The 15,784-nt window shown below is 41.0% G+C and overlaps 1 protein-coding gene across 1 annotated transcript; it reads right to left on the bottom strand.

Annotated features, from left to right (window-relative positions):
- Positions 1–776: 776 nt before the first annotated feature.
- Positions 777–15,360, bottom strand: cnpy4 (canopy FGF signaling regulator 4). Its single transcript, XM_060924744.1, has 6 exons — positions 15,210–15,360; positions 14,144–14,270; positions 11,257–11,353; positions 5,608–5,730; positions 4,916–5,033; positions 777–3,123 (listed from the first exon to the last, which is right to left on the bottom strand). Exons 1-6 carry the CDS (start codon positions 15,292–15,294, stop codon positions 3,014–3,016), a joined length of 660 nt encoding a protein of 219 aa, XP_060780727.1. The 5' UTR covers positions 15,295–15,360; the 3' UTR covers positions 777–3,013.
- Between the last annotated feature and the right edge of the window lie 424 nt (positions 15,361–15,784).

Raw genomic sequence — 15,784 nt, forward strand, 5'->3', positions numbered from 1 at the left:
AGAACATGCAAACGCCACACAGAAAGGCCCTCGCTGGCCACGGGGCTCGAACCCGGACCTTCTTGCTGTGAGGCGACAGCGCTAACCACTACACCACCGTGCCACCCCAGAGTAAAATATTTCAAAATAATATAAAATATATGTAACACACACACACACACACACACATGATATATATATATATATATATATATATATATATATATATATATATATATATATAAAAAAACCCGATTCCAAAAAAGTTGGGACAAAGTACAACTTGTAAATAAAAACGGAATGCAATGATGTGGAAGTTTCAAAATTCCATATTTTATTCAGAATAGAACATAGATGACATATCAAATGTTTAAACTGAGAAAATGTATCATTTAAAGAGAAAAATTAGGTGATTTTAAATTTCATGACAACAACACATCTCAAAAAAGTTGGGACAAGGCCATGTTTCCCACTGTGAGACATCCCCTTTTCTCTTTACAACAGTCTGTAAACGTCTGGGGACTGAGGAGACAAGTTGCTCAAGTTTAGGGATAGGAATGTTAACCCATTCTTGTCTAATGTAGGATTCTAGTTGCTCAACTGTCTTAGGTCTTTTTTGTCGTATCTTCCGTTTTATGATGCGCCAAATGTTTTCTATGGGTGAAAGATCTGGACTGCAGGCTGGCCAGTTCAGTACCCGGACCCTTCTTCTACGCAGTCATGATGCTGTAATTGATGCAGTATGTGGTTTGGCATTGTCATGTTGGAAAATGCAAGGTCTTCCCTGAAAGAGACGTCGTCTGGATGGGAGCATATGTTGCTCTAGAACCTGGATATACCTTTCAGCATTGATGGTGTCTTTCCAGATGTGTAAGCTGCCCATGCCACACGCACTAATGCAACCCCATACCATCAGAGATGCAGGCTTCTGAACTGAGCGCTGATAACAACTTGGGTCCCTGATTTCCATAAAGAACTTCAAATTTTGATTCGTCTGACCACAGAACAGTTTTCCACAGTCCATTTTAAATGAGCCTTGGCCCAGAGAAGACGTCTGCGCTTCTGGATCATGTTTAGATACGGCTTCTTCTTTGAACAATAGAGTTTTAGCTGGCAACGGCGGATGGCACGGTGAATTGTGTTCACAGATAATGTTCTCTGGAAATATTCCTGAGCCTATTTTGTGATTTCCAATACAGAAGCATGCCTGTATGTGATGCAGTGCCGTCTAAGGGCCTGAAGATCACGGCCACCCAGTATGGTTTTCCGGCCTTGACCCTTACGCACAGAGATTCTTCCAGATTCTCTGAATCTTTTGATGATATTATGCACTGTAGATGATGATATGTTCAAACTCTTTGCAATTTTACACTGTCGAACTCCTTTCTGATATTGCTCCACTATTTGTTAGCGCAGAATTAGGGGGATTGGTGATCCTCTTCCCATCTTTACTTCTGAGAGCCGCTGCCACGCCAAGATGCTCTTTTTATACCCAGTCATGTTAATGACCTATTGCCAATTGACCTAATGAGTTGCAATTTGGTCCTCCAGCTGTTCCTTTTTTGTACCTTCAACTTTTCCAGCCTCTTATTGCCCCTGTCCCAACTTTTTTGAGATGTGTTGCGGTCATGAAATTTCAAATGAGCCAGTATTTGGCATAAAATTTCAAAATGTCTCACTGTCGACATTTGCTATGTTGTCTATGTTCTATTGTGAATACAATATCAGTTTTTGAGATTTGTAAATTATTGCATTCCGTTTTTATTTACAATTTGTACTTTGTCCCAACTTTTTTGGAATCGGGGTTGTACCAGCTGGGCAGTCCGTATCGTGAAATATCGTGACCGAGGTCTTGAAAGTACTGAGCGAGGCCCTCTGGGCCGAGGTCAGTATTCAAGGCCGAGGTCACAGTATTTCACCATACGGACCAACCTTACACTGGTAAATAATATATTTATTTTTTTCTTTACCAAATTCTAACAGAAAACGAGAGCGCCCGAAAGGGAAAACCGAGCCGGGCCGCCATTTTGAATCCTCATTCACGGCTGTACTACAAATGGCTTCCTCCTTTGTATACAAGTGCACTTCTATGGCAGGGAAAAAAAACTACATGTTGCCGCCTATGTAGTCCCCTATTTATACAAATAGGAGTCATTCAGGATTCAGCCATGTTTTTGCTCGGTGTTAGCAAGTTACAGGTTTTTAGCTTTCTCCTGAAATGTTTTCTTTTATTTCGTCTTCCTCAGGGTAGTAAAACTCGCTTTCGCTGTGAACACTGTCATTATCACTATCCATGCTGTAAAATTAATGCTATTCTCCTGAGAAATGCTGGCAAAAATGTATAAGATTTTTGAGAAACTTATAAATAAATCTCATAAAAAGAAGATAAATGTTGACAAAAAATGCTACTATGTTTGTTGTTGTTGTGAACGAGCGAGTCACCAGAGGTCTATTACCGGGGTCCGTATCGTAGGATACGGACCCGCTCGCCAGCCAATCAGAGCGCAGGATTTGATGGAAACCGGACCGCGAAAAAAATAAAAATATATATGACTGAGAGTTGGCCTCATGGTTAGCATGTCTGCCTCTTGATCGGGAGATCATGAGTTCTGCTCACGGTCGGGTCATACCAAAGCCCATCATAAAAATGGAACCTTCTGCCGTCTGGCAAGGCACGCTGCAATACAGATGCGAGTGGGGAGTCAAACTCTCGCGGTTACCGGAGGACTAGCCCCCCACTGTAACCCTAGCTATGTAATAGGCGAGAGGCTAAGGGCTACGGAAACGGAGATTGGCGCCGCCACATGGTGTGGGAAGGGAGTTTGATAAATATATATGAGAAATTAAATTCATCTTAAAAACGATTATTATGCACTGTCGTGTCGATTAGAACCAACGTACAGTACATAAGCACGTTCCTGTAAACACTTCTCCCAGTTCGTTGGCCTTTCAGGATGACTTTTCTTTCTCAAGACGCTCTCTACAAAGAAGGCTGAAGTCCAGCTGTCGGAGTTTGTCAGCCATGTTTCTGCTGTTAAAGTTCTCCTGCGTCGTGTGTTTGACCATCTTCTTCTCGCTCGCTCTCCAAGTCTCCAGCTGATCCCTTCACACCCAAGTCTCCTTTCCATACCTCTTTCAGACATTCTGAAAAACAGTGGAGTTAGCAGAAAAAAAAAAGTAATGCAAATGTCTGACTCTATAGCTCTCTGGGATTACATTAATGTGTATAGGATTTTCAGTGTAAATTAATTTAGTAAATGATTAACATGCCTAAATATTTTATTAAATCCTTCCACTTATCCTTATTTCTCTTTTGCCTTACTAAAGTCTTTACGGAAAAAATGAAAAATTATTTTGAGAGAAATGAACTTTTGAAGTGCAAAATGATCATTCAGAATAATTAACTGCTTTATAATAATATGATATCTATAATAATACTTCACATTATAACTATAATCATACTATAATATCAAGCCAGAGTCAAACTACAAATTAATGTTTTTTGTTGTTTGGAAAACACTGAGGCCCTGTCCACACGGCAACGGATTCAAGTGAATCTGATAAAATTGTTTATCGTTTCGGCCTGGCGTCCACACGGCACCGGCGTTTTGGGTGCCCCAAAACAATATTTTTTGAGAACAGGTTCCAGAGTGGAAAAATCTGCCAACGGCGCCGTTGCAAAGTCGTCTGGATGAGTAGAACGGATTTGTTTATGATGACGTCACAACCACATGACTAGAACAAGCAGCACTCTCGCGCGCATCATTCGTAACAACAACAGCTTTTCTTTTAAATAAACAAGTAACTGAACCATTTCTTGAATTTCTTTTTTTTATTGGATAAGACTGCTTTCCAAAATGTTCACACACAATATAAAAAGTTATATAAATTATAGTGCTGTCAAGCGATTAAAATATTTAATCGCAATTAATGTCACGACAGTCATAGTTAACTCGCGATTAATCGCAATTTAATCGCACATTTTTGTCACATGAAAAACCATTGTAATTCTCTTATCAGCATAAAAAAGTGAATGGGCTTGCTTTGTACCAATGTTGTTTTTTTTTTATTGCAGAGCATAACACGTCTTGTCACAGCCACTGCAAAGTCGGGCTGGAGCCGCCGATGGGAAAACGAAACCTAAGCCGAGCACCATGGCTCTTCGTCCCGAAGCGCGGGGCTAGCGCGCCATGCCCGCACTGGTTCTTTGGGGGGAGGGCAGAGGACTCTGGCTGTGTGGGGCGCGGCATTACAGTCTAGCTCCTATCGTTTTTCTAAGCAAAGTCTCTGTTCCAAGTTCCTGGCAGTTTCAAAAGCTTATGAAAAACCTACATCATGTCACAGAGCGTTAATTTCGGGATAAAAAAATTATCGCCGTTAAAATTGAGTCAAGTTAACGCATTAATAACGCGACATTTTTGACAGCACTAATAAATTATATAAAAATGCTTTTCAAAATGTTCACACACAATAAGAAAATTAAGTTATATAAAACTATGCACACTAATAAAACTCATTTGTACACACAGAAGGCACGATTTCCTCGCGTAGTCGCAGCCATCTTCTTCTTGTTGTTGTGTGCTTGTTCCTGTGAGTGCTTCAAGCCGGGTAGAGGAAGGGGTTTATGCGCATGCATCCTACTTCTTCTATTGTTCTGGTGTCTCCAATGGGACCGTCTTACAGCGCACGTAGAGGTATGGCATGTGTATTGCATCGTTTTCAGCAAGCGTTGCCATATGTACCTGATATTTTACTGATCCGTTGCCCATGTGGACGCGATATTATTTTTACCCGCTAAAAAAAAAAATCTCGTTGCCGTTGTCGTGTGGATGTAGCCTGATTTTCTTTATGTAGAAGCTGTTGCAGGAAAAAAAATATTCACACAGTTACAGTATTCAATACACTGCATGTGTGTGTGTGTGTGTGTTTCTCTCACCTGACTCTGAATTTTTCAGGACGTGAGCTTCGCACAGGAATTTCTCTAGTCTTTCCTCCTGGTGATTGAAATACCAGTCCTCGATCACCTCTTCATATTCCTCCAACATGGTCTCACACTGAAACATAATAGTGTGGGTTACCTTGTGCACACCCCTCTCACCTTCCAACGCACTCTCACACTGAAACATATACAGTGTTAGTTTGAAAAACACACCTCTAGCATGCTGTCACATTGTAGCTCACACATGCTGTGGGTAACAAGAAGAAGAAAAAGAAGAAGACGACGACGACACCTTTATTTTTCACATGCTCAAGCACAGTGAAATTTCTCCTCTGCATTTCACCCATCTGAAGTAGTGAACACACGCATGCACACACATGTGAGCAATGAGCGCACACACATACCCAGAGCAGTGGGCAGCTATGCTACAGCACCCAGGGAGCAGTTAGGGGTTAGGTGCCTTGCTCAAGGCCACTCAACTCCCCTCACATTTTTCCTGCCAGTCCCAGGAATCAAACCAGTGACCTTTTGGGCCCAAGGCTGCTGCTCTAACCTTCAGCTGCCCCCACACTATCACTACCCTCTTCCACATTCACACATTTCTCAGACAAACAGAACACATGAAAGTGTGCACAAACTAAAAGCCCACATTCACTGGAGGGTTTTTTTTTCCAGTGGCTGGTTTTTACCTGTTTCTTCATGTCTGCCACCTCCACTGACGGCTCATCCCACAGCTCATAGGGGATGCCCAGCTCCACCTTCACCCCCTTATTAACCAGGTTCTTCAGTGTGTTCATGGTCTGACTGGTGCCCTGCCCAACACACACAACTTTCATCACAAACTCTTAAATCCATTCTTTCTTACTGATGGAACAAGAACGTTGTAGTTCTCACAATACAATACAATATTATTAACTTCCTCCCCCAAGGGATTTGCAGAAATTAATTTACAAAAATAAGTTTAACAATATATAATAACTGTAAAAGCATATGAATATCAATATATGAATATTAAATACAAGTATTAAATGTCATTGTTCATTAAAAATTCTTTAGCACTCTTCTTGGCAGCACGGTGGTGTAGTGGTTAGTGCTGTTGCCTCACAGCAAGAAGGTCCGGGTTCGAGCCCCGTGGCTGGCGAGGGCCTTTCTGTGCGGAGTTTGCATGTTCTCCCCGTGTCCGCGTGGGTTTCCTCCGGGTGCTCCGGTTTCCCCCAAGGTCCAAAGACATGCAGGTTAGGTTAACTGGTGACTCTAAATTGACCGTAGGTGTGAATGTGAGTGTGAATGGTTGTCTGTGTCTATGTGTCAGCCCTGTGATGACCTGGCGACTTGTCCAGGGTGTACCCCGCCTTTCGCCCGTAGTCAGCTGGGATAGGCTCCAGCTCGCCTGCGACCCTGTAGAACAGGATAAGCGGCTAGAGATAATGCATGGATGGATGGATGGATAGCACTCCTCTTGAAAGCGCAGATGGTATTAGAGTCTCTGTGTCGGGTAAAGAGTCTGACGATTTGGGTCCATGGAAGAAGAAGGAGCGTTGGGCTGTCTTTGTGCAACACCATGGTATATTGATGTTGTCCTTTCCTCTTGTGTTGTAAATATGTGTATCAGATTGTAAATATCGCCTGTTTAAATCACTGTGTAACTGCACTTCGGTTACACAGCGATTTAAGACCAACCTAGGCTGTGTACAGTCTAGCCTGTTTGAGTTCTCTATTTAGTTATACTTTATATAGTTGGTTTGTTTCCTTGGCTGGTTGAGTATTGATACTTCAACAGAATATTACACTCGGTATTGCTGTCACTTGTTCAGTCGGTACTAGAACTTTCTTGTCTAGAAGTTCAGCACTTTGCGTACCTGACTTTTGCACTTGTTGTATGTCGCTCTGGATAAGCGCATCTGCTAAATGTAATGTAACGTAATCTAATGTAAATCCGCCTTCATCACCCACTGCTGGTTCTATTTGATTTGAGGACAGTATGGGGCAAAACAAACAAACTTTGTCCTATGGCTGGGTGATATCACAATACAGTATCATTACTGTGATCAATTACAGTATGTCACATTTCACTTTTCCGAGATATTGTGGGTATTGTAGTATTTTTGCGATGTCTTTCTAACGTTTTTTATACATTTTAACACTTAAAAATCCCTCCATTGTGTTCTAAATAATTTAATTTCATAGACATGAAATAAAAATATCAAGCACTTTTTAAAAATGTAAGAAGGTTAGCAACTTCTATATCAGTGTTTCCCACACATTGACGAGACTATGGCGCCCCGCCATAGTCTAATTTGGGCCGCCGTAGTCTCAGTCCGCGCCCACCCGCACCCGGCCTGACATTGCGTGTGTTGCCTATCTGAGACAGCATGAGGAGACAGCTCTGATAAGCTACATCCTGTCTGCATCTACATGTTAAGGTAAGTTTATACAACTTTATGTAGCCTTTGACACGATTGAGAAGGTGACATTTAGGCTACGCTATTGTGCTTTATAGGCGTATGGAGAGCGCATTGATGGATGACGTTAAGTGTATTGTTTCAGTAAAATTACTTTGTCCATTTCGTACTGGCAAACCTACCTTTTCTGTAAGGCAACAGTAGGCTATTTTGAGGCAATATTAGTTAGCCCTACGTAGTTATCTAATTGGTCAAATTAACTTTATCATCCTACCAGGATCAGGTCGTTTCCAAATTCACCGGCGAAGTGCTTCCCGCTTGACATTGTATGTGCGCAGTCTATCCAAGTGATGGAGACGTGAAGTGACAGCAGTGATAAACTAATCTAGGTCTGCATGTACATGTGAAAAGGGAAAAGTAGTCTATTCTAACAGAGAGCGAACTTCGATGCCACTTTTGAGAATTAGTGCTAGTAGCCTTAAAGGAACAGTCCACCGTACTTCCATAATGAAATATGCTCTTATCTGAATTGAGACGAGCTGCTCCGTACCTCTCCAAGCTTTGCGCGACCTCCCAGTCAGTCAGACGCGCTGTCACTCCTGTTAGCAATGTAGCTAGGCTCAGTATGGCCAACGGTATTTTTGGGGCTGTAGTTAGATGCGACCAAACTCTTCCACGTTTTTCCTGTTTACATAGGTTTATATGACCAGTGATATGAAACAAGTTCAGTTACACAAATTGAAACGTAGCGATTTTCTATGCTCTGGAAAGTCCGCACTATAATGACAGGCGTACTAACACCTTCTGCGCGCTTCGGCAGCGCATTGATCAATGCGCTGCCGAAGCGCGCAGAAGGTGTTAGTACGCCTGTCATTATAGTGCGGACTTTCCAGAGCATAGAAAATCGCTACGTTTCAATTTGTGTAACTGAACTTGTTTCATATCACTGGTCATATAAACCTATGTAAACAGGAAAAACGTGGAGGAGTTTGGTCGCATCTAACTACAGCCCCAAAAAATACCATTGGCCATACTGAGCCTAGCTACATTGCTAACAGGAGTGACAGCGCGTCTGACTGACTGGGAGGTCGCGCAAAGCTCGGAGAGGTACGGAGCAGCTCATCTCAATTCAGATAAGAGCATATTTCATTATGGAAGAACGGTGGACTGTTCCTTTAACGCGATTTGTTACTGGTGAGACGGAAGATGTTAAATTATTTTTAGCCTTTTCTAATAAGCTACCTTCTAAAGGTGAAGCTATTAGGCCACGTAATTAAGGGAATGTAATGTTAGTTACCTACTTAATTAAATTAACTTCTTGACTCAAATTTGATCGTTTTTGATTGATGTGATGTGAATCTCAATTGGTGATCGTTTTTGATTCACCAGTGATGTGAATTTCAATTTACATTTACCCATTGTTTTTATGCTCAAATCCCACCTTAGTTCAATCTCACTTTCACTTAATTAAATATTTCAGAGTGAGCGCTACAATCACATGACTCATTGTAGTAACAAGTTGTTTGCCATTTTAGGTCAAAACAGACCTTCGTAACAGACTGCAAGGAGAGCACCTGGCCACCTGCTTGAGGATTTCCATTAACGGGCCACAACCAGAAGATATAAATTATGAAAGGGCACTCGAACTCTTTTTCTCAAAGCCAAGAAAAATCAAATGCCCAAGTGCAGGGTGTGGTCTTTGTAAATAGGGCAGGCATTTGTTAGGGTCACTTTTGGCATACAGCAGAGCTAGAAGTCCTTGTTTTGTAGGACTTTTTGTAGGAGTTCAGGGTGTGAAGTATTGTAGGATTTTTGCTTTGGTTTGGTTTAGTTGCTATCTGTAATATGTTCTTCTTGTAGGACTGCCCTTTGTAGCAACATGCTAAAATAAAATACAAGGTGCATAACCAATACCAACGAATTTGTTCTTTGTTAGTCTTAGTTTAGTAGTATTAGTAGGCTAAACAACCCCCGCGCACCCCTGCAATTCAACCGGACACGCGCGCCACACGCTAAACAACCCCCCGCGCACCCCTGCAATTCAACTGGACACGTGCCCCACGCACGCCACCCCCCCATGGGCTGCCCCCATAGTCTCCAAAATTTCTGTGGGAAACACTGTATATACAGTACTGTACAAAAGTCTGCAGCACCTTATTTTTTATTTTTTACATACGATCTTTGTTATAGATTTCTATTTTATGACTTCTACATTGGGCGGCACGGTGGTGTAGTGATTAGCGCTGCCGCCTCACAGCAAGAAGGTTCTGGGTTCGAGCCCCGTGGCCGGCGAGGGCCTTTCTATGCGGAGTTTGCATGTTCTCCCCGTGTCCGCGTGGGTTTCCTCCGGGTGCTCCGGTTTCCCCCACAGTCCAAAGACATGCAGGTTAGGTTAACTGGTGACTCTAAATTGACCGTAGGTGTGAATGTGAGTGTGAATGGTTGTGTGTGTCTATGTGTCAGCCCTGTGATGACCTGGCGACTTGTCCAGGGTGTACCCCGCCTTTCGCCCGTAGTCAGCTGGGATAGGCTCCAGCTTGCCTGCGACCCTGTAGGACAGGATAAAGCGGCTACAGATAATGAGTTGAGACTTCTACATTATCAAGTCAGTACAAAAACATTTTAGAGTCCAAACGTTCGTTTTCCAGCACAAAATTAAATATTACAGGAAAAAAAAATGTTTGTATCTGAGCAGCATATGACATAAGAGACGACTTTTCAAATTAAAAAAAGAAATCATAATGAAGGCTGCTGGGTTTTGGTGCAAAATGAAGAAGCGAGTGTGGCAGTCAAAGTGTCCAGAAGAACTGTGGCTGCTTCTGTAAGATGCTCACTAAAACCTACAGCTCATTTCCTTATAAATCTGCACTCATTGTACAAGAGACTACTATTTTTTTTTTTTTAAAGCAAAGGGTCGTCTCAGATCAAATATTCACTTTGTTTCATTATTATGGCTTACTGCTGTTTATAGTTGTTGTTGTTGTTTTTAATGATGAAACATTTAATTGCAGTATTTTTAAGCCATTCTTGATCTACAGCATTTCTTTACATGGGCCTAAGACTTTTGCACAGTACTGTATATGGAAACGTTCATTATCTGGAATGTTCAATATTCAGGATGTTATTTCTAGACCACTATTTAAATTTAAACATATTTCTAATATTAAAAATGCTAATTCCTTTGCACATGAGGATTTTTGAGTCTTCTCTGTTCCACTGAAGCACATGTTCTGATTAATTTGCAAACATGTATCATCAGGTTTTACAAAAACTTGTGGAGTCCACACCGGTTCGAGTACACTCAGTCAGTAAAGCAAAAAAGGGATGTACCAAATAACAAGAAACTGGAATTCATATCAATAAATATTCCTCACATCCCAATTTTCACTCACATTGTTGCTGATAATATAATATGTAATGAATTTTTTTGCATTAAATTTCACTAATGGTATCAGATTTTTGGACCCAGATGTATATTCGTTTTATAATTTTAGATAAGGCCACACCAATTTAATTAGTTGGTTCTCGGATTTTTTCAGGAAAAATATGAAGCGAGCGGGCGAAATAAAAAAATGCTCTGATGGTAAAATTAGCGGTGGAAATAGACCAAACAATACAGGCAAACCAGTAAACAGATAGACTAAATAAACGACTGAATTACGGTCAACTGAACATCTACAATGCACAGAAAAAAAGATTTGACCAGGAGTAGGCTACTTCACAAGTCTTTAACGAAAGTGAAAGGGGCGATTTGATTGGTTTTCGACGTCACGTGATCTCACGTCACGTGACCTTTTCTGTTGGCGGGAGTTTGATTTCGATTTTTTTTTCATTTTTCATTTTCTTCAAGCAGCAATTCCGAGAACCAACTAATCTAATTAGTGTGGCCTAACCTTGTGTTGGATGTGTTAATAACGAGTCGAGGAATTAAACTACCTTGGCATACCGAAGACTCCCAGGTCTCTCAGCATGGACACTGTACTGCAATATTCCCTCACAGATATTGTCCACAGCTTCTGTTAATCTTGTTTCCCTTGTTTAAAAAAAAAAAACAGCAAACAAGAACCATTAATCCACTCGTATGCTTTTAACACAGATTACAAATGGATGCAATTAACAATCCAAAACTATGTCAGTCTATCTGTTGTTCATCTAACCAAGTTTCCTTGGCTTTTCCCCATTAGACAGTGCCGTGGAAACTCTCCCAAGCAAGAATAATTCAAAATCGAAGAGTTTGCAGAAAAGTTTGGACTTTTATTAAATCAATTAACAAAAGCCGAGTCAGTCTTCAGAGTGATCCGACCCCAAAAGTGCAAAGCCTCCATTTTTATAGTGTTCTAACATAGAGTTTGACACAATTTACCAAGTATAATGAAATTTGACTGGTTCACACATCTCGCCATACAAGACCTCATTTCCACCAATATTTTCTACTGGGCCATATAAACCCTTTCACTTTCAAGTTTGTCTCCACCAGTGGTGGCTGGTAGTCTTTCAAACAGGGGAGGCTGGTCGGTTACGATATTTCCAGATTTTAAAAGAAAAAAGAAAAAACACATCAATTTTGCCCATACTCTTGCCTCTGATCTGGCTGATTGTTGGCAGGGTCACAAACTGTGAAATAACAGGTTCTTTTGGCCCATTAGCCTACTGTCCAATATACATGATGGTGGTGTTGGGGGGAGGGGGGTATATTTTAACATTTTATATTTTAAAATTGTGGCATGTTGTTTAAAAATTGATCATTATTGAAAGCAGCTCTTTGTCAGGAACCTCAGCAGGAACAGCAGAGTGTTCTGGAATAGGCACAAGCACTGACCTTGGGGAGCCAAACATAGAGCTGGGTGCCACACATTTCATTCAATGACACTTTCCCTATATTTTACTTATTTTGACTGAGAAATGTTTTATTGACAATTTTGATAACCCTTCACTTTTAATCCAGGTCTGTAGTGTGAAATGTTCTCGGCTGTGTTTTTGTTTAAAAATATTTTCCAAATCGTAGCTGTGTTTAATTCATATCCAGAAAAATATATATTCCAATATAATATACTCAGCATAAACATTTTAAATAGATTCTATATTTTTGGTCCATCCATGACATATTACTAAAGTAGCCTATTTACTGTTGTTGATGTGGGTCACCACCATATCAGTATTATTTAAAAGAAAATTCTGCCCTCCTTTCTTTTTCTAGAAAATGTTCAGTTACCCTGTCATACCAGGTGGGAGTCTTCTCTAGAGACTTGACTAACTTCCTCTCAATTGCAAGTAGAGCAAGGTTGCTGAGTCGACTTTGAGTACATGCTCATTGCTGATCTCATGCCTTTTATATGCCCTTGTGAAATTGTGCAGGTCATCAAAGCCCAAGTTTTACCAAATCACGGATCCGGGTTTAATCAAGAGGCATGGCCAACAATACATTTTCCTTGTCACTGAACTTGCTGTTAGCCAATTCACTTTCTCGTACCAGGAGAGCTGAAAGGAACGAGTATTATTCCCTACCTTTTTCACCAAGTCAATTTGAGGCGTTGGTCTACCCTGCTCTTTAATTTTAATTTTTTCCTCGAAAGGAAGACTGGCAAATGGCTTCGCCAAAATTAAATCAGCAATGCTTGGCATCCATGCGCAGCTTTCTTGCTAGCTGACTAGCCCCCTCAAGTTCAAGTTCAGTCACTCAAATAAACGACATTTCTGGAACTAAGATAGCAAACTTGACAACACTATATTTACACTTTATTTACAATGAAAATATATACAAACTAAAAAAGCTGGTAGAAACCGTATGTAATGAATGAAATCGAAATGTAAGCTGATCTGTTACAATACACCACAGCACTTGTGAATCCGCATGGGACTGAACTGAAATTCACCACTGCCTGTCTATATTTGAAACGAGCTGTCAATCAAAGAAAATATCCGGCCGCTTTCACCGATCACCAGTCTCCTCGCGGAAAGCTTTGCCATGTCCCTCCCACTGTGAGGCTGGGAGTCCGTGGGGCAGGCGTTTTCACAGTATTTGTCTAATAACCGTCTTGCATTTTGATATTGAAAGCGCAGAGCTCCCAAATGCCATTGAAGTCCACTGAGGCTGGGAGTCCGTGGGCGGGCGTTTTCACAGTATTTGTCCAATAATCGTCTTGCATTTTGATATTGAAAGCGCAGAGCTCCCAAATGCCATTGAAGTCCACTGAGGCTGGGCTGCATCGCGCTGTCACGAGGGGGAAAAACTCACGCACACATTAGGCAAACTGGGGAAAGTTATAAGGGAATGATTTCGCACTGTAGTTGGGTTGAGCACATATATTTCTATGATTCTGGGTCTGAAATAGCAATGTTATAAGGTCGGCTATAACATAAGCCTAGCGCAATTCATCCTACACGATGTTCGTCATTTTTAGAGGAGGCTGAGCCTCCCTCGTTGTCTTAGAGCAATTGCCTGTGGTCTCCACCAATATTTCCAGTGTGGCGCTGATGTCATTTTTAAAAAAGATGCTTTCAGGTCTCACTCTACCAATATTTCCAAGGTTTCACTGAGTTGGCTAAAAAAAAAATTCATTTAAGCAAGACTTTATTCTGATTTTAGATATGATTCAAAGTTCTAGAACAATGTAATGTTTTAACTAATCTATTTGTAATTTCTTTTTAAGTATAATCAGCTTCATGTACTCTTCAATGAAAATCAACATGATTGGCTTTAAATCAAAAGACAATCAACATAAAACAAATCACTGTATGTGTGATTACATTAAGGTATATGTGTGTGTGTGTGTGGTTACATATGCATAAAATAACCACATTAGTGACATTATGATTCACTTACGAGGTGTTGTACTTGATTTTGCGTTTGCGTTTCCCAGTGTCCAGCACTTCTCCGAGCTCCAGGACCTCTTTGGAGCGGCCGGTCTTTTCCAAAGTTGCCTGAAGCTCGACTGTCAAAAACTTGCACACTGTCAAAGTGAAAGAATACATCAGTAACTAAGGGGTGCAAATAAGATATTAAACAAACAGCAAAGGAAGAGTGATACACTGACATTAGAGTGATAAGAAGGGAGGCAGATATAATGGTCTTCTGGCACAAAATAATTTTACTACAAAAACTACGGTTTTGTAAGTTTTACAGTTTTATGTTACTGTGCTTAAATTTTAAGTCCCAACAAATCGTTGCTTTTCAAATCTCTCTCAGTCTCTCTCTCTCTGTCAGTCTGTCTGTCTCAGTCTGTCTCTGTCTCTCAGTCTGTCTGTCTGTCTCTCAGGCTCTCTCTCAGTCTCTCGGTCTCTCTCTTTCTGTCTGTCTCTCGGTCTCTCTCTCTCTCTCTTGGTCTCTCTCTCTCTTTCTGTCTGTCTCTCGGTCTCTCTCTGTCTCAGTCTCTCTTTCTTAGTCTCTCTCTCAGTCTGTCTGTCTGTCTGTCTGTCTCTCTCTCAGTCTGTCTGTCTCTCTCTGTCTGTCTCTCTCTCAGTCTGTCTGTCTCTCTCTCTCAGTCTGTCTGTCTCTCTCTCTCTCAGTCAGTCTGTCTGTCTCTCTCTCTGTCTGTCTCTCTCTCTCTCTGTCTGTCTCTCTCTCAGTCTCTCTCTCTCTCTCTGTGTCTCTCTCTCTCTCTGTCTGTCTGTCTCTCTCTCTCTCTCTTAGTCTCTCTCTCTCAGTCTGTCTGTCTCTCTCTCAGTCTGTCTGTCTCTCTCTCTCTCTCTGTCTGTCTCTCTCAGTTTGTCTGTCTCTCTCTCTCTCTCTCTCTCAGTCTGTCTGTCTGTCTGTCTGTCTGTCTGTCTCTCTCTGTCTGTCTGTCTCTCTCTCTCTCTCATGGTAAAATGCTATATCTTTTTATTTACATCTTTTTCAGCACCAAATCTCTAAACTCCTCAGTAAACAGCTCAGAAAGTCCTTACTGTACCTTCACATTTATTTGGAAGCCTTTCTTCTTCTTCCGCTGCTACAAAACTGAGCATAAAATACACACATAAAGATAAAACTTCCATGTCGACTTTATTTAATGCTGAAATAAAAAAACCTTGGGTTAAAAAAAAAACAGCCACATCGGCAGTCCCAGGTAGTCAAGAAGAATGAAACTGAGCATGCGCATTGTAGACAGCAGTCTGAGGGAAGGGTTGCCAGATTCACTTAAAATAGGCATTCGTAGCTCAACAAAAATATAAAGGGACCTTAGTTCCAGTTCAAGGAAATTGTAGAAACATGAGATACTCTACCCACAGTGGGAACCTTACATTACGAAATAATATGAGAATATAATCAAATATATAAAAATCCTCGAGATTTATAGTTTTTTTTTCAAGCAAATAGTCAAGAAAAAATAAGCTGTTTGCCCGCAACGAAGTATTAGCCGTAGTTGATCACGTGATTTTGCTCTACTCTTTCTTTTACTTATTTATTACAATTGCTATGGAAAGAAAGAAAGAAAGACCTCACAAAAATGTGGGATTAATTATTAAGATTTCTTCATTTGATTTT

Source organism: Neoarius graeffei, chromosome 1 (assembly GCF_027579695.1).
Source record: "Neoarius graeffei isolate fNeoGra1 chromosome 1, fNeoGra1.pri, whole genome shotgun sequence".
Lineage (NCBI taxonomy): Eukaryota > Metazoa > Chordata > Actinopteri > Siluriformes > Ariidae > Neoarius > Neoarius graeffei.